At 40.6% G+C, this 26,743-nt stretch overlaps 1 protein-coding gene across 5 annotated transcripts in view; it reads right to left on the reverse strand.

Moving 5' to 3' along the window:
* GYS2 (glycogen synthase 2) overlaps positions 1 to 13,866 on the reverse strand; it is a 55,502-nt gene extending 41,636 nt beyond the window's left edge. For 2 of the 5 annotated variants that reach the window (XM_074871396.1, XM_074871395.1), the window contains exons 1-4: positions 13,642 to 13,866; positions 4,467 to 4,648; positions 1,493 to 1,684; positions 453 to 638 (exon numbers count right to left, since the gene is read on the reverse strand). In XM_074871396.1, the coding sequence (XP_074727497.1) occupies positions 453 to 638; positions 1,493 to 1,684; positions 4,467 to 4,648; positions 13,642 to 13,762 (681 nt within the window). In that variant the 5' untranslated portion in view covers positions 13,763 to 13,866. Of the gene's footprint in view, positions 1 to 452; positions 639 to 1,492; positions 1,685 to 2,151; positions 2,204 to 4,466; positions 4,649 to 8,681; positions 8,781 to 13,641 lie in introns of those variants that run through there. The other 3 variants (XM_074871398.1, XM_074871400.1, XM_074871399.1) reach the window with 3 other exon arrangements.
* Positions 13,867 to 26,743: the final 12,877 nt, after the last annotated feature.

Below are 26,743 nucleotides of genomic sequence, written 5' to 3' on the forward strand. Positions count from 1 at the left end.
TTTGAAAACTGTCCCAAATCATTGAAAAGAAGGTTAAGAATCTCTGTTGGCAATCTCATACTGCTGCAATATTACTCCATACATCAGTGGATTGAACTAAGTCACTGACTTGACTGGAGGCTCAATGAGTTTCAGTACTCTGCAGTGCAAATCTGGTAAATCAAAGTTCACTGAGGGTAGTGGAAGTATTCTAGACTTCACTGAGCTTTAAGACCTGTCAGATGCCATAGAGACAAAGGCACTCATGCCTAGACACCTCATGGTCTTACAAATACAATTTCTTGTTCTCTGGAACTGCAAACATATCACTCAGCTGTGGGTCAATCATAAGTGATCACACAAGACAGAAAATGAAATATATGTAAACAGTAAACAGAAAAGGATGCAGGAGCTGATTAGCTGGGGGCGGGGGGGGGGGGGGGGGAAGAAGAAATGAGAAAAATGTCTCTTACCTGGTCAAGATTGTTGTAAAAATCTATATTGGCTGCACACAGGTATCTCCCAAGCAGAGTCGCGTGGGTAGTAAAAATTGTGGCAACAGGAAGTTTCTGAGATCGAGACAGTATTAAACCCACTCCTGCCTGCCACTCATGGAAGTGGGCAATTACATTGGGCTTGTCATCAAACTGACAGGAAAGCTGAAAATAATTAGAAAGAACATACATGAAACACACATTACACATTATCCTCCCCATCATCTCAGCCCCAGAAACCTCTTTTTTTCATGACTTCTCCTGTGTGCTTGCTTACTTTCACATGACAAAGCAGTACAGCATTTTAAGTGGTCATGTGTCTTGATTCCCATCAGCCCCAATCCTTAGCCCAGGAAGCACATGTGCCTCACTAATGCCTCAGAACAGTATCCTTCCTAGAGTGTTGGAGAGCTCCAGCAAGCACAGTCACTCTTCTTTCCTTTAACTTGCCCTTCTGCTCTTGAAACTCTTGTTTGGATAAGAAAATCATGAGCCCCTATGACAGACAGATGATTCTGCAGATTAACAAAGCTTCTTCTCTTCAGGTAGGCTGTGGTAGAGTGACAAGTGAAGTCACAGTGCTATCATTCTTTCTGTCTGTCTATATTCCCTGAGCAAGATAGTATCTAATCACTGAGATATGGCTTAACTGGCTTCAAGGACAGTTTGTGAGTGTGACAACTTGACTACCATAGGAGAGAAAAAGGGAGTTTGAGATCCTACTTGTAAGAGCATCTGGTGACAAATAATGAAATTGAGAAGAAACAGAGAGAGAAGTGACAGTAAAGACACAGAAGATTTCACATAGGGCAGACCACCACCCCCACTTCATTCTCCCAGAAAAATATAGTTAAATGACCATGTAAGAATTAAGTTGTAAACACAAATTTGATCTACATCAGCTATCAACTTCCTTAAAATCATAGTTTTTAAACTGGAGAAGAACAACCACATTCCAAAGCTTTTTTGCACTGCTGACAAGGCTGAGGTTTGAAAATCTCTAGATTTAAAAAATGTACCTCTTTTAAAAACCAGGCTGTTAATGATCCAAAAATCACAGCATCGTTGGCTTCTTGGTCATGAAAAGGGATCCCTATGTTGCTGACATCCCAAAATTCACCTTTCCACCTGTCCAGATTCCAAGCTGCTGATCCTATATCAAACAGTAAGACATATGGGCTGCCTTCTATCAGCCATCTTCCAAAAAAGACCTGTGGGAAAGAGGCAAGGATATAAGCAGAAAATGTTGAAGTGAATGTAAAGGCCAGTTAGCATAATTATTTTCATCCACCAAATCTTAAGTATTTTACATAAGGAATATGCCATCATAGTCCTACATACCCAGGATTTGTGATTTTCCTTGCAAAATACATGGAGTAATACTGGACCAAAGGCAGGGGTAAAAGGAAACTATAATCTTCTGGAACATTTTGTTTTTAAGACTTTCATTTTAGATTTTCATTGCAATCTCAACTGTTTTTCATGAAAAAAATCTTAGGAAGACTATACTTGGTTGAATAATGAGGCCTTATGTTCTTATTGAAGTATCTATGCAATTTTTGTTCTTATTTCAAAATTATTATTTTCTTTCAGTCAGATTTGTCATCAATCTTTTGCCATTTATGCTAGATTACTAGTGATAGATTTTGTAGGACAGGTGCTTGGGACCTCTACCTACCATGACATTTCCTCACTCTGCCCAAGCAGCGCAGTTGATGTCCTTTGGCAGACTGGAAGATAAATCAGAAGGTGTAATGATACCTAAAACCACATCAGCCTAAAAACACAGATTTCCGGCTTTATCTGTATCGGTATAGTTAAAGAACTAGTTCACTGATACAACCTACCTGCCCAATCAGGAGATTAGGCTGAACGATAATAAGGCAACACAACACAGCTGGGCCCACACTACAGACTGTACCAGTCTGCACAGTCAAATTATTTTGACCACTGAAATGGCTGTATCAACAGAGACATATTAACCAGGAAGAACAAGGTACTATAGGGAGGCTAGGGCAGTTTATACCCTGTGCAGAGGAATCTTTTATGTCACTGTTCAATCTCTTTTCATTCACCAATCCCTGGGACCTCAGGAGTTGAACCCAGCCCTGATGCTAGAATGGGCTGAATAGAGGTCAGATCTTGAAAACAATGAGATGAAAGCTCTTAAACCTGTTTGCACAAAAAATACAGGGTGTAACAAAGACAGGTGTATGAAGGAGGGTTGGCTCCTTATATACTTATTTCAGGCTATCCGGGTTTCTTATTCAGGAAAATAAGGTTAAAAAGCAGAGGGGTTGTGTGAACCCAAACTTCATCTAAATATGGAGTCAGGTTGTGGCAAGGAACACACCTGACCTGAGAAGTTTGGAAGTGTTCCTAGGTCCCCTGGTTTAAAGGGGATGTTGTGATGCATAAGCAAAATCCAGACATAAATGTTAATAGGATAAGCGCAGCTCCTGGAAACTAGAGCGTCTTTATTAGAAATCAAAGCTATACTTGACATACCTGGGACAGATTTGCTGCTATATATGAATACTCCAGCAGCACAGTGCACATGTTAGGCTGGCAGAGTTTGCTGATTAAATTGAATGTATTGCTGGGAACAGCATGAAGTGTATATATAGCATCTCAATTAATCTGCCCACAAGTCTTTAGCTGTTTTTCAAACAAAGGAGTGTTACACAGCTTGCAGAGACATCTTTTTGTAAGCAACAGAGGCAACATGGAAAACTTGATCAATCACTTATGAAAATCTGATTAGAAAGAAGAAATGGCAGCTAGATTAGGCCTTTTAGTTAGAACCTCAGCGTGAACAATGCGAGCATCACACAATGTTAGTGTCCCCAACAGACACTTTCCCAAGCTGTGGCACATGCATGTCCAACAATATGCTTCTACCTAATATGCAACAGGGCACTAGATCCTAATAACAGCAGGACTGCTGTTACAAAGGGAGATAACACGTTGCCAGTGCAACAGCTGGTAGCAGTCCAAGAAATTTATGAATTTCTACATTAAAGTGTGTTGTGCCCCTCAGCAACAGAACCTTGTAAGAAAGCTTCCTTGCTGCTGCCTCTCAATGCTTTTCACATCTGCTCAGCACACATTATAAGCAGACAATTTTTCCTGCTACAAACTAGTGTCTCTGAGGGAGTTAATGCTGAATCAGAGTGAAGATGAGTTCTAGATCTCTGATGAGGACTGTCAAGGAAGGACGTCAGATTTAGCATGTGTTATCTTCCACCAATTTTCAGATAATCAATTGTCCTCAAGGCTGCAGCTGCTTGCAGTTCAGTAGCTTGTCCATCAACACAACAGATTCTACTCCTTTCAGCAGATCACCTTTATAGGAGGAAATTTATTCCTAGTTTATTGTTGGAGAAACTGATTCACAGAAAGGCTATGAGGTTTGACTGAGATCACACAGAAAACACTGGTTAAAAATGGTGTAGAAAATACAGATGAATTCACTCATGCTGTGGTTTAATCTCTCTTCCTAGAGAAGACTGATAGTTGCATTGATCTGAGGAAGCAGATTCTTTGTCAGTTGGGTGCTTTTCTTAAATCCACCTGTGGTATGTCCCTTTCTGGCTTTCAACTCAATATAATGTTACATAAGAAAAATTGTGACCTGGTGGAATGCTCTTCTCTCTCCAGTGCAAGAACACCAAATGTAAGGGTTCAGGCAAAGTAAGGTCATAATATATCTACTAAAATCTCACTGTATTTAGAGACTAAATAAATCATTAATCCAATTAAGCAGACTTGCAGATAAATGACTGTTAAAACCTGTAATTGGATAAACTGGTTCTTCCTCAAAAATAACCTTTAATGAATTGACTCTGCTGTTCTAACAGTGAGTTAGAGCCTTTCCCATTGTGACATTGACCAGGACTGCTGTGTCAAGTGGAACGGCGAGAGCATTAACCAAAACAGTAATCTCCTCAGTCAGCTTTGTTGCCCTGGGAAGCAGTAGCACATCTGATTTACCTGACACCCTTGGCTTTTCATGGTGTCCATTGCCTTCATAACTGCAGGGTTTGGAGGCTCACATGCTTCCACCTGAGTCTTCACATTGTGCTCAAAATAGGGACCAACCAGAAAATAGTTTTCACCCCATTCATCTGCTGTAGTTTTGGCTTTTGTCTGGATCACAGTGTAAATGCCTCCCACTGCAAAAGAAGATCACAAAGAACAAAAAGTAGAAAGCGGCACAGACCACAAACCTCTGGCATAAGCTCCAACCTACCTGTGGATCAGATATAGCTCTAGTTAAATCACTTCACATATTCAGATTTTAAGTGAAACCAGACTCTAACAAATAAATAGAAGTTCACCCTCTTAAATGGCATCAGATCTTCACAGATCAATTGAGGAGTATGTACCGATAGCAGACTGTGCATAATTCTTAAATGACAATTTAATGCTTTGCTTAGTCCTGGATGACTGCATATGGCTTCCCTGAATTTCTACTCTAATCTCAAATGGATGCTTTCTATCCTTAACTGTTATTTTTATCTAGTCTGTGATTTTTTAAATTTCTTTCAAGTGTTTGAAGTCACACCACAAATGTTCAATATATTATTTTATTCTTCTGTTAATCCCCCCTTTTTGGATTGTGAAATCTTTACACTCGGATTGTGAGATTCAAATCCTGGGGCTCATGCTTTCACTCTCCCATGCCTAATCTTGACTTTACTGCATCCCAAGCACAGCCTTCTGCTATTTTATTGTAGCAGTTATAATTTTCAAACATACTTTTTCGTGCTGTGGAAATACATGTGGTGAGAACTGAGCTGGCACTTCCAGCTTGTTTCACTGAAGGAAGTTTAGGGACTGATGGATTACATTGACTACTGACTATAAAAATGGATTTAAACCAATATCCTTAAACCAAAAGGTGTCATGTTCCATTACCATTCTAGAGTTGTTAAAGTTGGAATGAATGTAACCTACACTGCCAATATAAACGTCTCTAGCACCTTCCACCAAAATATTGTCCGTTTTAAAAATAAATGCAATATTAAAATGTATAAGACCATGTGACAACGGCATCTCCTGACGAGGTCAATACAGATCTATCTAGTCTTGCACTTGGTATGCAAGATTCATTTAGGCTGCTCTTCCTCACAGCTTTCCACAGCCAGCCCTGTAAATCATGCATCGGCAAGGCAGCCTTGCAAATCTCCTTTCCTGCAGGACCTGCAGTGCCAGGCAGTAGGCATTCCATCACCACCAATTCAGAAGAACAACAGTGCATGCTTGAATCCAGCAAGTGGAGGGAAAGGCAAGGGAAGAGAAAATCAGAGGCTAGGTAGCCTCTGTACATCAGAGATAAGTTGAGTGTAGCTCCAGTGATTTCGAAGCATGGTAAGATAAATGAAGCTCAACAGGTACAAGCAAACAACAAAATAGGAAGGGACTTAGTGTTCCTACACAAAAATTTAATCCTCCACTGAATTTGGAAATGTTTGGTAATACTTGCAGGCAAGAAGACTGAGATACGCCTCTCAGCAGTGACATCAAAATTACACAAGGAGTCAGCACTGAAAGTTGCCAGTGATTGATAGCAGGTACTCCAGACTTAATTTTCTAAAGGTACTGGGGTATCCAGAGGTGCCAATGCACCACGTCCAATTGCATACAGCAAGAATCTTGAGAAGTTACCAGATTCTCCTTAAAACTCTGCCACAAATGTCCACTATTTACAATAGAGAAGCTGAAGTTGCTCAGCACTTTGGGAGATTAGTTCCCAGATTAATTAAACTGTATCAACTGACAACTACATAAAGCCTTCTGCCAAGCCTGGTAGCTTGCAGCCCTGAGGAACTGAACAACAGAGCTGTGTTTTTAACTGTGCTCTTAGAAAAGAAATTGTGCACTTAAAATTATTTTCTCTACAAATATCCTATTTGTTTTGAATACTGGAAAGATCCCTAGCCCTACTATTTTTATGTCAAGATGTCTCAGGATTCTAGGTATTTTACAAAGAAAAACAAACACAGTTCAAATTTACCAGCTTGTGAATTAGAACTATTATAATAAATTATTACCCTACATAATAATTCAGGACCTAAGAAGACAAGAATCTTACAGATACGTGTTCCTAAATCAAGCTCACAGTTCAAGAGTTTCATGTCATATAGCCATGGAACTGCAGAAGGAAATCTATTCGTAAGACTATTCTTCTCCATTTCATTAGGACCAGAAAGCTAAGAAACTAACTTACAGTCATCATACTCTTTCATGGCTGATCTAGACAGGGATTTAGAGCAATTTTAGGTAAGTGACACTACATATTCCCTCCAAGTTCCTCTGCTCACAAGCTGAGAGAGACTATTTGAATAGCTTGGATTCAGATAAACATAAAATTATATGAGACAAGTCAGAATGTTCAACCCATAAAGTGATACAGTTATGATGACACATCTGTTCTTATGGGGTGATAAATACATCATATGAGCCTAAGGCACTTCAACATGGATAAATATGGGGTTTGGTAGAAATATTAGTCACAAAACTAGTTGGTTTTAATTGGCAGAAATACAGAGCTTACAATAAGGGAAGATTTTTGTGCAAAGCAGCCTGGTGACACAGGGAAAAGAGAAAATGTGTACTTGCAAGACAAAAGACACTAAATAACATGATAAAGCTGTATATGACTAGAGTGGTGCAAACCTCTTTCCCCACCATCACAAGAGTGGAGATCAGCCTCTTTCATACTGCAAGGCATTCAACATTGGGATCGCAAGGTTTCCACAGCTATTAATTTTAAGAGCAATAAGAAAGCTGCAGCTCAGGAGCCAAGCAGAGCCTGAACCTTTGTTTTGTATAGCCAACAGCTGAGTGTTTCCTTTCACAAGGTTTTGCTTAGGATCACTGTGTATCCTAAAACACGCCCTGCCAAAGACGTATGTTCTGAGGGAAGGAGCAGAGAGTATGCTGTGCTCTGTCATCATAATCTCTCACAGCAAGGTAAAAAATATTTCAGGGCACTGATTTGCCTGAAATGCAATGAAAAGTATTTAGGATAAAATCAGAGTACATTTTACAGACTGTGAAAACTCTTCAGAAGATAGCTGTGATAAAAGCTCTGGGTTACCTGGATCCAAAACGTGCTTTTGTCTTGTTACTGTGGAAATATGACTCACAAAGCATGTCTGTGCATAAGCTTTAATTGACAGGGGAGGGAAACTGCGCAAGTGAAACTATGTATGTGGAAAGTGTTGGGCATGACTTTAAAAAAGACATCTTGAGAAGAACAATGTCTAGAATAATGTATTGACTTTTGAAATTACACTTTCCCATCAGAAATTCAAGGAACACATTATATATCATTAAGAGATAGCTTATATCTGCTCAGTCACTTTGAATTCCCTGGAAATACCTGTGTCAGTAAGCAATGCATTACATACCCTACTGAGTAACAGAGTAAGGGTTTACATATTCACTTGGAGCCTAAGAGAATTCTCAAATTACTTCCAACAATTTGGTAAACCTCCTTATTCTTCTCTAATATGATGTTTTAAGGTCATATTATAAACAGAAAACCTTTCTAAACAACAGGGATGTACCAAAATCCCATGATGTTGCAAGTTTCTGTATGCAGCCTCTGAAGTTTTGTACTTTGAAAGAGGTTTTAAAACAAACAATAAAAGACAAAACAAGAAATAGATGCAGAATCAGGAGAGATCAGATCCAGAGAATTGGTTTGGATCATCACAAAAATGAGCAGTTAGCAGTAAAATGTGGATACAGGGCTAGTTTAGTGTTCTGATCTCCACCAAAATGCTTTATTCAAATATTTTAAGTTTTAATCATTTCAGAATGTCCTTGAGAGAAACATATTTATATTTTTTTTTTAAATGTGTTTTTAACTTTTCCACCAGAATAAAGGAAATCAAGTTAAAAAGGAAATCAGCACCAAATCTTTTTCCCCATTTACTTCTTTTCCACTCTTCCTCTTTTTCCAGGGAAAAATAAACTGGCATGAAAAGGGAAACTAAAATGCTTGGGAAAGAAGAATTTGTTAATTTAAGAGAAGTTTGACTTTTTTTTTTTTTAGTGACCTCTTTAAAAAATAGAACATGAAAACAAAATATTTTCTCAGAAAATATTTCATAGAATTTTTTTTTAAATTTGAATGTTTTCATATACATTACCACTACCACGCCAAAACTTCTCAAAACTGCCAGAGATACTCACCATTCATCTTCCTTGCTCTTCCACTCGCCCCACATTACAGAAGGACAGAGGCAAGGAGCAGCAGAAACCAAAAAGGAAGGAGAGAGATAGGAAGCGAAGCTATGTAAGTGAGACAGAGATAAGTGGAGCTTGTCGCTGATTGTCAAGTCCTTCCCCACACACCTTTGCTACACAGAGACGGAGGATCAGGGTGTTCCCACAGTTCTTTGGCTTCTTTGCTATGGCCTGATCAGGCCACTCTTGAAGGCACTAAAGCTTTCCTGAGTACCACAGCTGCCATGGAATCCAAGAGAGCAGTGGAACCCCAGATTCAGGGCTCAAATTGATTTCACTGCCACAATTACTAGTTACATGAACTAGCCTTTCGCCCCTTCTCCTCAGAATATGTCTCTGATCTAGAAACATGTGATAAAATTGGGCTTGAACTTATCTTTTTCTAATGTTTCATTGGCATTTTATTTATTTATTAATTGCCTGTTGAGATATCTGGGGACCATTTACAGAATAAGGTTGTAAAATGTGTCAGGTGAAAAAAAACCCAGCATCTTCAGATAGGAGATACTTTTCATGTATTTTTTGGCCACATTTGTGACTGGGGCTCATCAGAAGATAGAAGTTCTCTAAACTCTGTGAAGTTGTGCCACTCCAAACATATTTTGAAATAATACTGAAATACTGAAATTTACGACAGATGTCCACAATACAGAAGCTATTTCTGTGTGCATCACCCCCAATGCACAAGATTTCATTTGAGATTGATTTGACGTTGTTATACCACCCCACTCTAGAAATGCACAGAGCTCTGATGCTGTGTTTATGCCAAGTTTATGCCAGCACATCCTCATGCTCCACAGGTGTGTCACAGATTACAGCATTCACCTTTTCCCAAGGAACTTTCACCACATTTAACACAGAGGAGGTAAAATGCTTGTCCTACTGACTTCAGTGGATTCAGGATTTAATTTCCAAGAGTCCGGATTTTCACCAGAGAAACTGTTCATGAAGCTCTGCTGCAGGGAGAGCTGAACCAAGGTTTGTTTTTAGCAGAGCCTTTATTCCAATAGAGATGGAAAAAAGTATTTAGGATTCATCCACCAGTGACTCTTGAGCTAATCTCTTCACAGCTGAATGATGATACAAACTGGCTGTTTGCCCAGCATTTTTAAGCATTCTTCCATTTTCTATCTAAAAACTGTTAGTAGTACAGCAGAAGATACTGATCTAAATATTACTGGAATGATTTTAAAGAAATCTTTATAGAGCACAGACCAGATCTTGAACATTCTCAATCCTTCTCACTAATCTATCAGAAAACCCACTGAACTACAGCTAACTGTTATTCTAACTTGCAAAATTAGACTTCTCCCCCCTACCAAGATTAAATACTTCAGTTTTCAGTCGGCAAACATTTAGAAAGAGGTTAAAGAGGATGGAGCCATTTTCACTGTGGAAAATGTCCAGGACTGCTGCCATTACTCCTACAATGGCCTCTGGCTGCTCCCTGTTGATCATTTCCATCTGTGGGACTTCAGTCACAAGATCTACATATCTTGTAGTCACTTGGTTTGTGCTCCTTTTTATTGGCCTTCATGTTATGGAGGAAAGAAAACCAGTCTTCTTTTCCAACGTGCACAGAGATATGACCAGACCTGGCTTTACCAGAGCATGGTGGCCAGGAGAGAAGGGGAAGGGTGAAAAATGCTGAGCTTCCCCATGATTCATCACCATGTCATGTGGCCCTGCAGTGCCTGCTGGGGCCCTTGCCTGTCTTCTTTTTTCCCCTTCTACCACAGAAACACAGTAGATGTACTTCACAGTATGGGTCTTGACCATCAGTGAAGAGCCAAATAAAGTGAGGAAAATCTTGCAAAACAAACTACATTTTTCTCATTTCTTTGGCAGGGGACTTTCAATGCAAGATGATTTCAATGTTGTGCTTGGTTTAGGTGGCAAGCTCCTTTTCACATGACCTGGGGGAAGGAGGGAGGGAGAATGACACTGGCACACGAGCCTTTTTTACTTCTCATTCTCTCCTTCAGCTGCTCTATCTCTGCTTGCTCCAGACAGACAAGAGGAGAAAGAAGAGTAACTGAGATGCTGGAGCTTTCCAATACATATGTCAGAGGTTGCCACTTAGCACAAGCAGCAGCCAGGACAGAGAATATAAAAAGGAAGCATGGAGTAATAGAAAGCTCTGTCTTGTTAGAGCATGTGTTAAATATTTAGACTTTAAAAAAAAAAAAAAAAAAAAGACACTTTCACTGTGCCAGCTGCTGAGAAAGAAGTGATGAGACTCTGGAAATAATGGATACTTGTAGATCTCTGAGCACTGAACTCATACAACTGACTCGTCCTTCCCTACAGCTGCATCTCATGCCTCAGCACCAACCAGCAGCATCAGGGAAATACCAGTAAATGCTTGCTCCCCATGGGCAGCCTGGCACATGAAGACTCTCTCACACTGCATAATCAGATGTGCTCCAATTTTCAGGACCCCTTCATCATCCTCAGACTCCGAAGAAGAATATATTTAAGAGGTTCAGAAAATAGCTCAGCACCTGTAAAAGGCACTATTTACAGGTGTGGGGATAGATGGGGATAGATCTGTGAATCTGGTAGCATGTTCCTCATAGAGAAGAGGACATTCAGCCTTATTGTCTCTGCCACAGAGAAATGGAGGAACCACTAAGGAGCAGCACTGGTCACTCATACCCAAGCCCCTAGTGATGCACACAAAGTTAGCACAAAGACTTGAACTCTCTCCTGTCGGCAGCAGCAGCTTTATATCACTTTAGCAGTGCAAACCAACTTCACGCTGCACTACTCTGACTCACCTTTGCTTTGCCAGAAAGAAAGAAACCTTCACGTTAAATGCTCAAAAAACCACTTTCAGGCAATAAACCAAGCTAATGCTTATCTTTCCCTCTATATTAGGAACATATACAGCAACATTAAAACAAAAATACTAAAACACATAGCAGTACTAAATCTATGTGGGGTCAGCCTACTTAGTCAAGTATACAGTTCTTCCTCCTGCTAAAGGAGGATGGAAATATACAATGTAAGCTATTATTTCCCAAGTCTATGTATCTTTTGTGATGACTCTCCCTGTATTTTGTTAGCTACTCTCTCTCTCTCCTAAAAAACACAGTGCCCTAACATTTTCCCAGAACTGTTTATAACAGGGAACAGTATCTCACTGTTTGACTTAGACATTCAATTGCCTGGAAGATATAGGAAAAAAACTTCAGTATCAAGAATTTACCAGAAAAATAAGCTGAAATAAACTTTTTTTAAAGAGTTTTTGCACAGATGTTTCCAGTCAAGGTTGAATAATGGAAACTTTGCACAGAGATCCAGTTCTAATGAAGAAATTGCCATGACTAGTTCAGTCAGCTCTGTTTGAATATATGGGTTTGGTAAGTGGTATAATTAACAGCACCTTATTTTTAAACTAACTGAATAAATATCACTCTCATATTAATTCTCTCATAAAATGTGAGAATAGTAAATTTTAGCTGTGCCAGTTGATTTGGCGTCAGTGAAGTCAACAAGAACTACGTGGATGATTAAATGATTCACTGCATTTTGTACATACACAGAAAGAGAGGTAAATCTAATTGTGTTTTACTTTTTCTTAAACATATTATGTGGTATCTCTAACCAGTGGGTCCAGATGAATCAGAAAATATATATACTATGGAATTCAGAGATGTTAGCGAGAATAACTGAATTTCCTAGATTTCTGGTGCCATCTGCTTGTCAGTGCCTTACTTATCATGCACACCACAAAAGTAAATGCTACATGCTCCAAGTTCTGACAGTAGTAAATTAACTCAAAAAGCCTGACTGAAGCTACTGAAAAATAAGCCCACAGGGATTCAAAGTGCAAAAGCTACTCTGTACTACCTCCAGGTATTGATACTCCTCACCACCCTAAAAAAAAGCAATGTAAAATTGCACTGCAGTGCAGATTAAATACTAGAAGCTATCACAGAATAGTAACTCCAGTTTCACAATGGGGATAAACCCTAGCACTGTCTGTTCCTCTCACACACATTTCCCCTTCAGAGTTAAAATTTTAACAGATTACACATCCCCTCTCCTGACTAATCTTTCTATTTATCTGCCAGGACAGTAAGACATATGAGGTCAATCATTTACTCATACTAACTCACTTTTTGGTGAAAATGGAGCCTGTTTCTCCTTGGTGAACTACACCTAGCTGAAAGAGAACAATTTGATGAGTGAATTAGAAATGGAGGCAGAAAGATCTTTGTGTAACAAGCAGTGTGCACTTTGCCTGACAGGCTGCATGCAGTGAACAAATTTTCAATCTGTAGACATGAACAAAGCAAAGCATGAAGTCCCTGTCTGGCACCACCTGTGTTTGCAAAGACCAGTCCAAAAGGGTTTCAGCGGGCATAAAGACTGCTGGTCATTGACATCTGGTTTTTGATCAGTGGCTTCAATCCAGCTATGTTTATTTATACTTGTTTCAAATTTGGCCTCTTCTTCATACTGTTATAGAAGGCTGGGGGAGACTTCTGAGCTACTTTGAATCTGATGACTGCTTTACAGCTCATTTTCATGCATTACACTCCCAAGTGAATTTGCATGGAAGGTAAAATATAAATATGTACAAAGCAACATCTATATATCCATACATCGGCACACCCAGGCATAACACTTACATGTTTCTTTAAACAACCTATCCCTGGTGGTGAAACACGTAAAGACAGACATCCTCACTATAGGCTCATTCCACACAAGCACAGGCAGATGCAGCCCACACACAACATGCACAATTACACATGCTACATGCACTCCTTCGAATGCAACAGTTCTGCAGCTGATTTCTCCCCAATCTCCCCTGAATGCCCTTCTTGTCCAAGCCCTTCATACCTCCCTCCGCTCCTGTGAAAACAGCGATAATAACTCCTAAGAGTATTGTACAAACCTTTGTTGGTAACTTCCCAAGAGACTTCAAAGAGCAACAAATCCTCCACTGGTAGGTCTTCATCCTCCCACTGAGGAAGCCCGTTAAGAGAAGTCATGGACAGTGATCTAGCCAGTGGCATTTTCTTCAGCCCTTGAATGCTCACCACACAGGCCACAACAGTTACCAAATGTCCAGTTAACGTGGCAGTTCTTGGCAGGTCTGTTTAAAGCAGTCTGCCGGTGTGCTGCGCTCCAAGGAGAAAATTATTCAGATAGCTGGGAGCTAATGGGTTTAAACTGTCTTATCACCAGCATTAAATTGGCTCAGTGAAATCCTCAGAGCTTGAGAAGCAGCTGCTCGTTGAGGTAAGAATTTAAGACTGACCTGAGAAAGGCCTTGCTGTTTTGGGGCCAGGGCTCATTCTTTTTCTTCTCTTAAAGGGAGGTAAAAAGTGGGTTTGAGCCCCTCAGCCACAGCATTCAGTATCTCCTCAGGGACAACTGAAATTCGACAGTTGTGAATTCAGTGCTGCCCTGAGCAAACTCCAGCACTTTGAGTTCACCACCTGATTTGAGTCCAGCCCCTGAGTCCTCCCCTCAAGATACACCCTCCCATTAACACCCATGGACCTTCTCTATCTGCTGGCCACTTACCAACCAGGTTAGTAATGATGTCGCTCAGATTACTTGCCAGGTTAAATGCTGTTTGCTATTCTTGTTCAGTTCAGCAGTCTATAAGCACTAGTTTACCTCATACCCTTCCCACACAATTAACTCCAGCTTTGTTCTCAGGGCTCTGCACAAGCTGTTGGCCTCTTTCTGCTCTCGAGCAGCCCTGCAAGCTTTTACAAACAGAGCTACAAAGGCTCTATCCCTACTTTGTCACGCACTTTGGTCCTCCTTGCAGCCCTTGTCCCTGATTTTCCACCTGGTTTCTCTTTTTCTATGCCACAGCTCTTTTCTGGCCTTCGCCCAGAGAAACTAGTGAGCAGTAAGCCAGGGAACAGTATGCCTCTGTCTTGCTCCAGCACAGAGCTGGGATGCTGTAAGTGGTGCACACACCTGCAGAGATGTCAGTCCCTAATGTGCAACCTGAGATCCTCAAAGCTCCACAGAGCAGCTGCTTGCTTGGAAGATGCTTATGTGCTTACACATCTGGTTGAGAAGCCAGTGCTTCTGGGACAGCTGTGTAAGTCAAATCCGATTCTGATCTTAGAGCACAACCTGCCCAAAATCTGCACTCACCCGTGAGCAAATCTCCAGGTGAGATCTAGGGCATTTCTGACACTGTGGAGAATAACATTGGAACCAGCAGGCATGGACTACATAGTGGCATACAGGGAAAGGCTCTGAGCTCCAGTAAGACAAAACAGGTGATTGGTTTAGAAGACAAGCAGTCCACTTGCATAAAAGTCTCTTAGACATAACATACAGCTGAGCCTACCTTAACAGCTAACTATTCCCCAAAAGACTTGGTCTTCTACTTGCAGTTCCCATGCTCTCTGTGCACTTACAGCAGTCGTCCCATCCCTGAGCTGATGGATACAGCTCACTGAACTAACCTAAGGATGCAGAAAACTTTTTTTGCCAAGTTAGGAACTAGAGCTGTCTCCACAAAGAGCCTGGCAAGAGGGGATGAAGCAGCATGGCTGGGAACAGGGAGAGACAGGAAAGATGAGAGCAAATGCCCCCTCACCTTTCCAGCCAGTGGAGCTGGCATGGAGGCTCAGCTGTGCTGTGCTGCTTCACCCACCAGCTCGGCTGTGAGTCCAGGGAAAGAGGTTTCCCTTCTAGGTTAACCGGAAGGCATTACAGCCTGCCCAGGGAGGGATTCAGGGTTTTATTGGCTGGGCGTCTCTTTGCCTTCATGGTTTGAGTTGCCCTATTTACCAGTTTATGAAAAAAAAAGCCTGAACAAGAATCATTATTTTTGGAGAAGTTATGGCTTTTACTAACTGGAGTAGGTAGAAAACCATTATTATCCTATAGGTTAAAAAATGTGTTACTTAAAAGAAAAAACAGTAATATTTTAGGGGTCACTTCATTTCTGAATCATCAATTGGCCCAAGTCATATTTTTATATCTTTCCCTGGAAACCCTGAGGGCAAGGCTGAAAGCAGCCAGTCTCACAAAGTCACAGGTGAGAGTGGAGAAGGTAAGAACAAAACAGCCCACAAACCTATCCTAACTCCACGGACTCGCGTCAGCTCTGTGTCAACGAGTACACTGCAAACCCAGCGCTTTTAAATGAGACGGCAGGGACGGTTCACCCCCCCCCCTCCGGGTCCGCCTCACTGATTGCGGCCTAAGGACCGAGTCCCTGGGCGAAGCGGCGCGGGGCTGCTTCGCCGTCCGCCGACCCTGGCGCGGGGCCTCTCTGCGGCCACCCTGCCCGCGGGCCGCCAGGGCGCGCCGCCTAACGGCCGCCATGTCAGGCCACCTCCCTCGGCCTGGGGCACCCACTCACTGATGGTGGCTCAGGCACTGGGGCGTCTCGCTGGCGGGACTGCCGGTGGGGGTGTTTGTAGAGTCAGGCAGTACACATAAACTTTTATTTAGCAAAAATGAGACTGCCACTCGAGGAACTCGCACTTGCTTGCTCTAATTACAAGTAACTACCACAAGTTGCAGCTTCCCAGAGGGAAACCAGGTGGGTTTGCAGGTGCATGGGCCTCATCGTCAGTGCTGGCTGGCTACCTCTGTCCTCTGTAGTCCTTTGAACCTCATTCAGGACATCATGTTTATACCAGTTACCTCTCCAGAGATGACATACAAACCACTAGTAGTGATGCCAGATAAACGGTTGGCACTGGCTCACTGACATAATCACCGTCCCCAAGCCTTCAAAAGCCTAAAAACAGTGCAAATAATTTTAGAACAGTGGGATGAAGTTGTCATAATAAAATTTTTAAACTCTGTATAGGCTGTGGTTTTCAGGTTCTTAGGTGTCATGTTTTTCCAGTGCTCTTTTTTTTTTTTTCCTGTAATTAGGGGATACTTCTTTCACTTTTTGGATTTGGCAAAAGGTGATATAGCCCCTTAAACCTTGGAGAATGGATTTGGAAGAATCATCAGATACCGTGAGATAATTTTGCAAGCACTGGCAACACCATCATTGTGTGAACCTGGGCAACTCATGTAACTATCCTGTACTTCATTTTTATCTTTCACAGGTTAGAGATAATACTCATGGGGGTTTTTAAGTGTTTCTGATCTTCTGACAAAAAGTGCCCAATAGACTATGAACATTAGTATTCCTTCATAGTCTGAGTACATTTGACTTTATCCAATCTGCATGTCTTAAAGAAGCATTTTTTTCCCCACAGTGCCATCCCAGATTCCTGGGGTTTTTTTATTAGTGAGGGAAAAGCATATGAAGTGCCTAGGAAAGGTTAAATCCAATAGGCAGCTCAAAAACTTTCATCCCTGCAAATGCTCTCAATTACTATAGCAAAGGGCCCTATTCATTGTAGTTATGGCCTGCCAGGATTAAGTGTGGGATCTCTGCGATGCACGTGGAGTTATCTATGTTTACTGTCATAAAGGAGATAATGCATGTAGTTGTGCACCTACAGCAAAATGACCTCTCCAGGAGAAAAGCTATATTCTGACATTAAGAGTGGGCAAACTTAGCACACACAGTGGAGGGGCAGTCACCAAGAGCAGAAGGGAATAGAAGGGTAGTCACTAGCTCTCCTCCACGTGAACTGCAGTGAGGTGCAAGTGGTGAAAGGGATGCTCTGCTAATGCTACAACAATGTGTAATTTTTGTCACAGAGGCAGGGAAGTGACTACAATTGTACAGTTTGTTCCTTTTTAGCAAAACGGAGGAAAACTGCTGAAGTGGGAAGATGGAAACCTACCCAAAATAGTAGTTTTTGAAATATAACATTGATTAAAATATTTTCCAGAAATCTGGAAACAAGTGAAACTGCTTTTGAGACTGGCCTTAGTTCTCATATTGCACTTAATCCCAAAGTATACAGATGTCCTCTGGTAATGTATTATTCAGAGTGCCTCAGTTCTGCTAGGCATCATTTGTTATCCTACCAAATTCTTTTTCAACCCACAGAAGTGAAGTAATTTCGGTTGCAAGAATACTGGACAATAAGAAGGCTGAGTCTGCAAGGTCTTTGAAGAGAAATCATACAAAGCATGTATTGTTTTTCCCAAATTTCCTACAGTTCTCTGAGATCACAATGCAGGGACAATGCTGTGCATTCTACCCTACCTATAACTCTTTTTGAAACTGTTCTCTCCCAGGGTGTTGTCTTCTCTGCACGCTTTGACCCAACTCTGTATTTTGGTAGAGCGAAGTTATCTGCAAAAACTAACTCAGGACATCACCTCAGGATATGAGTCATGGATGTTGTCGTCACACCACAGTCCCTCCAGAAGAACCACTTCAGACAATCTTTTTAGTTGGAATATCAACGTCAGCCCCCCTGGCTGCAAGTGAGAAAGTACGTGTTAGGGGAAGAAATGCTCTCAATGTGTGGGAGTTTATAATGAGATAACTGTCTAGGTGTGGCTTGTTTTAAACATAACTGCAGTTTCAAGGTTTGCCTACGTTAACTGTAGGGGAAAAATTAAAAGACATAGATGTTAAAAATACTCATATACATTGAGTCAAATTTTACAGGAGGAAGCTAGATGATTTGTAGCAATCACAGATGTACACAGACTGTACTTCACAAATAGAGCAGTAGGTGGCACTGATGGTATTAACATGAGTTCTCCAGTGTCTTCTATTTGACCAAAAGGCTGTTTTATCCCTCTCCCTAAATCCTGGTTCATGACAAACTTTAGTTTTATGAAGCCCGTGGAAACAGAATCACAACACAATCAGCACAATGGTCGATCTTCACCTGGAAGAAAAGCCCTTGCCTCAGGCTGAGACACCCAGGGAAGAGAGGAAAAGAAGAGAAAAAATGGGATCCTTAATAAAATGAGCTCTTAGCACTCAACAGTGTGGGCTGCCAAGACTAGAGCAACCCTTATGAAGAAACTTAAGGAACTTTGAGATAGAGACTGTGCTTTATTTTGTACCCCTACAAGTAATATCCACTCTTTTAATGGGGCACATTACAGAGATTTGTTTGTTGACTTAAAAAAACCCCAGTATGATAACATTAGATGTCTTTTTTTTTTTTTTTTTTCTCTTCATCTCAGGTTTTTGGTTTTGCCCCTTTGAACTTCTTTGTGGTATTTCCTGTCTTCAGTTACCTAACTTCTAAAGATGTTCCTTTGATCTCCATGTGATGTAGGCGTCTTTTTTACCCCACTGGAAGGCCTCACCTTTGCAATTTAGGTGTACAGATAAACCTTCCTAAAATATTTTAGAAAAAACCTCAGATTTTTACTTAATGAAAAAAAAGTATTTTCCAGAATTTTAAGGTAGAAATATCTGTTTTCTGTGGTTTAGTTTTGTTACACAACCACACAAAGATGTCAGCTGCACTTGTTTTTAACACTTCTAAAGAGAAAAGGGTAAAGTCTTACTATATTTTGCTTCAGAGTCTAGCAAACCTCATTCTAAATCCCAAAGTGGTAGTGAAAATTAGAATAATAAAGCAAACCTGCCTAAGTGATGTGTCTAAATTGTTCACCAGCATCCTCCTCCTTTTATAACGAGGCTTTGTGATCAGGCATCTTAGCTCGCTGGCCACCTGCCAAGCTATCCTGCGGTCTGAAACCCAACAGGAGAGCTGGATTATGATGGACAGACTTTACTTAATAAATAAGACTTAAGAAATGCAGAAGGAGTGTATGGGTATGCATAAGAGTGCTTGAGATGTTGCAGGTCTTTAGTTACCCTTAAAGCATTTGGCATTCAGTGTGTGGTCAAACTCTAGTCAAATTTGTAGTAAAAGTGTCTGTAAAAATTTCTGGGAGTTTTACATCAGGTCCTAGTAGCTGATAAAATCAGGACCTGTTCTGAGGAGGTGGGGGACACATGTCTGTTAGCTCAGCTACCCTTGTCTCTCTAGTTGAGACACAGATATGATTTTGCTCCATTCAATACCCATGGTAAATTGCTTACCCCAGGGAGCTCTGAAAAAATCTGTTGGTGGGGATGTATACCCCCCCATCAATTAGTTCTGATGGTTCGTGTTTATCAGCCTGATCTTACTTTCCTAATACTGTGGGCTAGAAAATCATGTATTATTAAGCACTCTAACCTTGGAAGAAGACTTGAGCCTCAAATTCAGCCTCAGACCCCTGCATTCTAGGATAAATGGTTGTTGAGAAATTCCTGGCTGAGGATACTCCCAAATTGGTAGAGACTTCCTCAATCCTGAATCCCAAACATATTAAGGATAATTGTATATTGTTATAAGCCCCTTAAAGCCACAGACTGATAGACATCAGTTTACATCAGCACCATAAACTATTTTGTACATATTTATTAAAATACTACTAAAAAAACCCCAGGTCTTCATGACATTTAGGCTGCCATGAAAAGAATAATTTAGTTTTGGAAAGAAAGCTGCCTGTTCAAAACCATAACTACTGATGAGAGGATAATAGCAGTTGCGTGGCATGACAAATATCTAAACAATTTTATTTTCCTACCACAGCAGAATACCTATAAAAGAAATTCATGTTTCAGAACAGCATATGAACTCCTAGGAGTGTTGCTGACCACTCCTTATGCAACGGCTGCCTTCTTTAGGCTTGATCATAAAGGCCTTAGCTGTTGGGGAATCAGACCCTGTCAGCTAGATTGTTCCTTTTTGCTGCCATTTACCTGTTTAATGTGTGGGCTCTCCTGAGCTGCTAGCTTTGCTGTGCAAAGTGAGGCTGTCTGAGCAGTCAGCTGAGGGTTCCCCAGCATTGTTAGCAGCATACCAGAAAGCTGTTAGAGGACAAAGCTGTTTGCAGAGAATATCTCATTGAGAGAATAGCTCATTTTCTAGCACATTGGTCATTTAGGGTCATTGCAGAGTTTTGGGAAGATCAGGAAGTTGTTCAGAAATGCTCTAGGGCCAGCCCTAATTGCCTGCCTGAACTCAACAAGTTCAGATCATTCCAGCTGTGAAGGAGCGGCCTTCACCCCTGCTTTGTGCAAGTCCAAAAAATTCTCCAAATCTCACACAAGTGGAGAATTGTTCCTTCTAGTTACAGCGACCCTGTAAAATGGCCAGGAGAGAGAAGAGGCTATAAAACATTTTAAGTTTTGGGGAGTGATGTGACACAGTGGACTTTTCTCAGTGACATCTGGTATACATTTTGTCCCAAATAGGTGTGGAGTGCGTGGACTCCAGAATACACCAAACAAAGGACATTCATATCAGGTGGTCTGAGAGGCTGACATTCCCAGCTCTGCAGAGCACCGTGGGCCTCTGCTGCTTCATCCAGGAGAGTGAGAATGAGAGTTAGCCATCCTGCAGATATCAGTTTGCCAGGGGCAAGTTTAATATTAATCCTTTTGGACTTGGCTTTGGAAAAAAATGCCAGCTTGGCCACTAAGCTGGATCCTGATAAGCATCAGAATGCTACCATCCTATTCAAAGTTTAAAATAAACGCTGCAATGACCAAGTATCCCTCTGAGGGACAGGGCTGTTAAATGCGTAAAAGCTGTGCTACAAATTATGTATGCCATATTACATGTGAGTAGAGATGTGGAAATGTTCCCATTTGTAAGTCACCTCACCCCAGGGACCTGAAGTGATCTCTTCACAAAGGATGGACATACAGCCCACATTCTCTGAGAGAGCAGTCTCCCTTTCTGTATCTCCAGCCAGGCAGTAGGCATGAGAGACTGAAAAAACCACACTCATTCTTTTGGGAGATAAACGTACAGGCACATGCAAACACAATTTCTGAGAAACACCAAGATTTTCTGTATGATGTCTGATATGGCTATAACTTATAAAAGTAAAATGCAAGACTAATATATACTGTTTTGACTGTCTTTTCTACTGCACAGTGCCATGCCCCCATGGCATGTAATTCAGACTCATGTACAAAGACACTCGCAAACACTTTCACAGCTATACACACACACATTTGCTTTGATATTTGTTTGTTTTCTGTGATCAGCACAGTTTGTCAGTGTTTGTGTAACTTGTATTTTCTCCTTAACTGCAAGTGGTAATGACAGAGAGACTGAAGCTTCATTTGCCTAATATTCTGGGTTTCCCTTTTTCTTGTGATTCCTTTTGTCATAATAATTGTTCTTGCCTTCTGTTACATCAAAGGGGACTCTTTTAGTTTTGGGGTTTCTTTTTGTCAGAAATGTTAAAAAGTTCAGGCTGGGTATGAATTCTTAGTACATCTCGTATCTTGTGTGACCTTGGAGGAATTGTTATCAGGGCTGGCAGCTCAACTTCACAGAGCTTATCTGCATCTCCTCAAATAGCCAGGACTGCATCATTTTACTTCTCTGGCTGCAAGCAAAGGTTTCTATGCTTTGAAAGACTATGCTGCAAACTCAAAGGTGTAGTGCTGAAAGAGGCATTTCCATTCATTCAGCTATGTAAGTATAGTAAGGACTTAAAAAACAGGTTATCCCATGATCAGCATTAAGATTGAAATTTAACATGTTGAAATTTAACCCCATTCAACAAACCACTTAAGCATAAATCCTACTCAGTGGAATACAGGCACTTGATCTAAGGTGACTGTGGTCTTAACTTCTTTTCTGTCTGAGAACTCCACTGACTTTGAATGTCCTTGAAGAATGTCAAAAGAGATGTTTCTGGTTAGTCTTCTTTTATCTTTCAGAAAAAATACTGCAGCATTCAGAATCAGCCCGGTACAGAATTCATTTAAAAAATATTTATTTCCCTCTACTGCACAACAATTTGCTATGGGAAAAACAAACTCAGTAAAATGAACAGAACGTCAACAAATACTCTTCTAGACTGATCTTCAGTCTGAGAGTATCAGGGACAACCCTATTGTCATATGTGGGTAGGAAAATGAGTTTGATGTGATTCTTAGACATGGTAACCATTCCTGATTCCCAGTAATACTGGGAGAGTATGCCAGTATCTACTACTGGTGGAGACTGCTGAATGAACAGAGAATTTGGAAATCATTGAATTTCTGTCTTATTGTCTGAAGTACAGAATTAGCAGCACAGAGAAAACTGTCTCAAACAAAAGGTCTCTTTTCTTCCCTTTGTCTTTTCATTTAGAACATCTCACAGAGCAAGAATTATGAATATTCCCTTCCAGAAGTCAATGCTGGTGGGAATCCACCTTCATGCTATTTTGACAAATTTTCTGGATTTTTTACCTCAGATACTGAATATGTAAACACGTCTAAATAATGTTGAAGAGCTATTAAATAGGAGAGCATAAGGGAGAAAATATTTACTCAGAAATCTTATTTTGCATAGCCATGGCCTGGGCCAGACTGTTGTTGTTTATGTTTGCAGGTAAATTATTCATTTCAGACACTGAGCAAATCCAGCCCTCCTGAGTCTTACCTCTGCAATACACCAATCTAAGTTAATTATTTGCATGACTCCTTTGCTTGCACAGAATAATAACTCACATAGCAATGGTATCTCAGGAACGGTTTATGAAATTGTAGTACATCACAGTGATTGGTGTGGATTTTAGGAAGACCTTGTCTACTGTAGCCTGTGAAAAGCTTTGAAAGTTTTGACTTACATAAGGCTGGGTTCACAGACATGCATTAGAGGAGAACTGTTCATAGGAGAAAGGAATGCCCAAAATCAGGCATTGCCCTGAGAGGCCATTACACTGTGCCATTGTGTCATTCTGGACCACGATATAAGGATCTGACTTTTAAATGGTTTTGGGCTCCTGGTCACGCTGGCATTAGTGAGAGTTCAGCATCTACGTTCCACTGAGAATTTGTGGCTTCATTGTTCTGATTTATGTCTGTAAATTGGGGAAAACAGCATTTCTTTGCAGCACAAGGCTGACATGAAGTGTGTAAACACAATGATAACAAGAACTCTGGGAGCAACTTAAGACCCAAGTCACCTACTTATCATAAAACACAGTTCGAAGTTAGCTGGTATGAAAGTTATATAAGCATGTATAGCAAAATGCATGTATAAAACATTTCTATTGCTCTACGCCTCCGTGTTCTTTTTAACACTATCTCACTGTTTAAACCTGCCTTCAATTCCCTGCCCCATTTTTATCGTTCGACTACTGAAAAAGCAGCTGATTTAACCCTACGTCTGGGCTTGGAACAAGCCCACCTCTTGTTTGGGTGATGGCTGATTACCACTAACAGCAGTCTTGTTTTACTAAGCTCGTAGACAGCTGCTATGCAGACTGACAATAAAGCAAAGGATGCTACTCATTTATCTCAATGTTCTGGATGTGAAGGTGGAAAACTCAGGCTCTTTCTCCTTCACACACATTTCTTTGGAATGCTATGATACAAATACAGTTGTAATAGCATGTATCTGAGACTGAGCATAACTCGGAGGACTGAGTTCCAGTCCTGTGGCACAACCATGCCAGTAGAATCCGTCCTGTCTCTGTTGTCTGACTCTATCTGCTTGTCTCTTGCCTGACATTTGCAGGGTAGTCAGACTTTCTATGCTGTAGCCTGTATCTATGTATCTGCAAATGTGAGGGAGTCTAGGTCTTTCCAGCAATTAAAATAACATTACTGGTCTCACCTCATGTGAGTCGAGCAACTGTCCTCAGCACTTTCTGAAGTGTTCTGAACTGTTCTGTCCAACAGTACTACAACGTCTTCTGTCAGACCAAGGAGTGACAAAGGTACCTCTTGACACATAGGAATGTAGTTAAAAACCTGTAATGCCTTTCATGGCATGTATCAATGAGCTGTACAAACAAAGCTTATACAATATAAACATGAGTCTATTATGTTCAGAAAAAAAACCTCACAGACAGCTTTTAAAAGTACTATGGCAATATAGTTATTAAGATATTTACATGGTTGATATTATACTACATTATGGATAGACTCCAAGAAACAGAAAGTGATAGGCTGGTGTTGTGTAAGCATACATAGGGAAGCTATTCTACAGCCATGCGACTGCAATGAAGTTAAAATACAAGATCTTGTGATAAGAATCCTAAGAAAAAATAATTACAATATAATTAATGTACTTGCATAGGGCTTACAATCAGTGATGGCAAAAAATAATCTGAAGAACCTATTTATAAAATTTCTATTCCCTAGCCTGGGATACTCATTCCTATTTAAAAATTTTGAACCAATCCCCCATAACACCCACAAGGCCACTTCATCACTGTTTAAATTTCTTAGAATTTTCCTTCATTATGTCATCTCTCTAGAAGTAGAAGTTGGTACAGTGAGGCTGCTGATGTGCTAAGAAAAGTGCTCATCATACAAACCAATATTCTTATTCCTTCAGTTCCCTGCTTTACCCATATCTACTGACTCTTTTCTTGTAACAGACTGTACTTTTTTGTAGTAGAGATTGTCATTAGCTCTCTGGTTGCTTAATGTCTAGGCACAAAAGATCTTACAGTGTTTTTGAGTCTTATGATCGCTAACAAAAAACCCCCCATGGTCTCAGAGGGGATTGAAAAAATAGTTGACAGACACTAAGCAACAGCAGCTGCCCCACTCAAGCACTGATTACCATGTTCCTTTAAAGATGTCCCAACCTACTTTGGGTCTCAGTTTGCTGACCACAGAACAAGGTATGACCCTACACGTTAATGGGTGAGGAATGCAGAGTGATGCAGTCAGGGACAAAACCCAGTTTTATTGTAGCTGAGTGATCTTTAAAAATCAAGACTCACTATCAGAAGGGAACAGGGCCCACTCCATATCCTCTGAGACAACTGATGCCTCTTCATGCACATCAGTCTCAAGCATTCTGCCAGATAATGTCCCACATCACTTTGAATTATTTCATTAACTGAGAACAAACCCAGGAAGAACTGTGCAAGGTAGCCAGCTAAATGTGCTCAGGTGAAAATTGCTAATGGGTGTGTCCTGCAAAGAACAGCATCTTATGCTATTTACATCATGACAGCTGATCATGAACAGTTCTTAGCAGGAACCTAAACTAATTTAGCCAGGTGTGAAAAGCCTTCCAGTAAGATCTTCACATTGAGTTATAAAAGCAGAAATTGTAATGTCCCCTCTCCTACCAGTAAAGAAGCCTAGCATTTAGCCTGTGACTGAGATTAAACATCCCCCAAGGTCTCCCCCAGTTACCCTCCGTAAATGCTGTCACCAGCATCCCATGCATATTTCACTAGCTACATGATACTACTTACTACATCACAGGGTAGCAGTTATCTTGCAATGTGACAGGACTTCCATGATCTTTTAAGAGGAGCTACAAAAACTAAGCTACTTGCTTGTGAAAGTGTTTTAGTCCACTACTCAAAGTGTTTTAATGGAGCTAGAAGAATCCTTTAAGCTAGAAAAGACCATGTTATGAAACAAGACTTGCAGGCCCCTGAATTATGATACTAGATGGATTTGATACCCTTGGACATTTAGGTTGAGCAGTTCTAGGCATGCCAAGCAAGTACTGGCTATTTCATGGTTTGTACCTATTCCATAATTGTAAGTGATTAAGAAATAAAACTTTGGGTGTTTTTAAAATTTGTTCTCATAAGCAATTATGAAACAATCATCACAAACAATTTAGAAATTAAAGGCCTGATTTGACTTGTTCTATAAACAAGATTACCATGGGATTCCAATCTAACTACAAAAAAAAGCCTTGGATTTTGGTAACCAAATAGAAAAGAATCTTGTTTTTTCTAAACATTATGAAAACTAGACACCAATAACAAGCAAAGAATTGTATCCAGAAGAGAGAAGGATCTGCAGGACCCCTTTTCTAGGCCAGTGACATAGAGAATGCTGGCATATTTTTTGGCAGGTGGCCCAGAGGCAGATCCCCATTCCATTTCCTTTACCCATCAGTAAAAAAAAAATAGTACTGTATCAGAAACAAGTCTGGGATAAATGATTAAATTATAACAAAAGGCTTCCAGTAAGGTTGTATTAGTGAAATCCCACCACAGGTGATTACTACATTGTTTCTAACCTTTTAAAAGATGTGTCTATACTTCCATGTAGCCTGTGGTAAACATTAAAGGAGGACACTAGAGTGAGCTAGCTATTTTCAGTACTGAAAATAAGTCACTAGGACAACAAAACA

Source organism: Strix uralensis, chromosome 5 (assembly GCF_047716275.1).
Source record: "Strix uralensis isolate ZFMK-TIS-50842 chromosome 5, bStrUra1, whole genome shotgun sequence".
NCBI lineage: Eukaryota > Metazoa > Chordata > Aves > Strigiformes > Strigidae > Strix > Strix uralensis.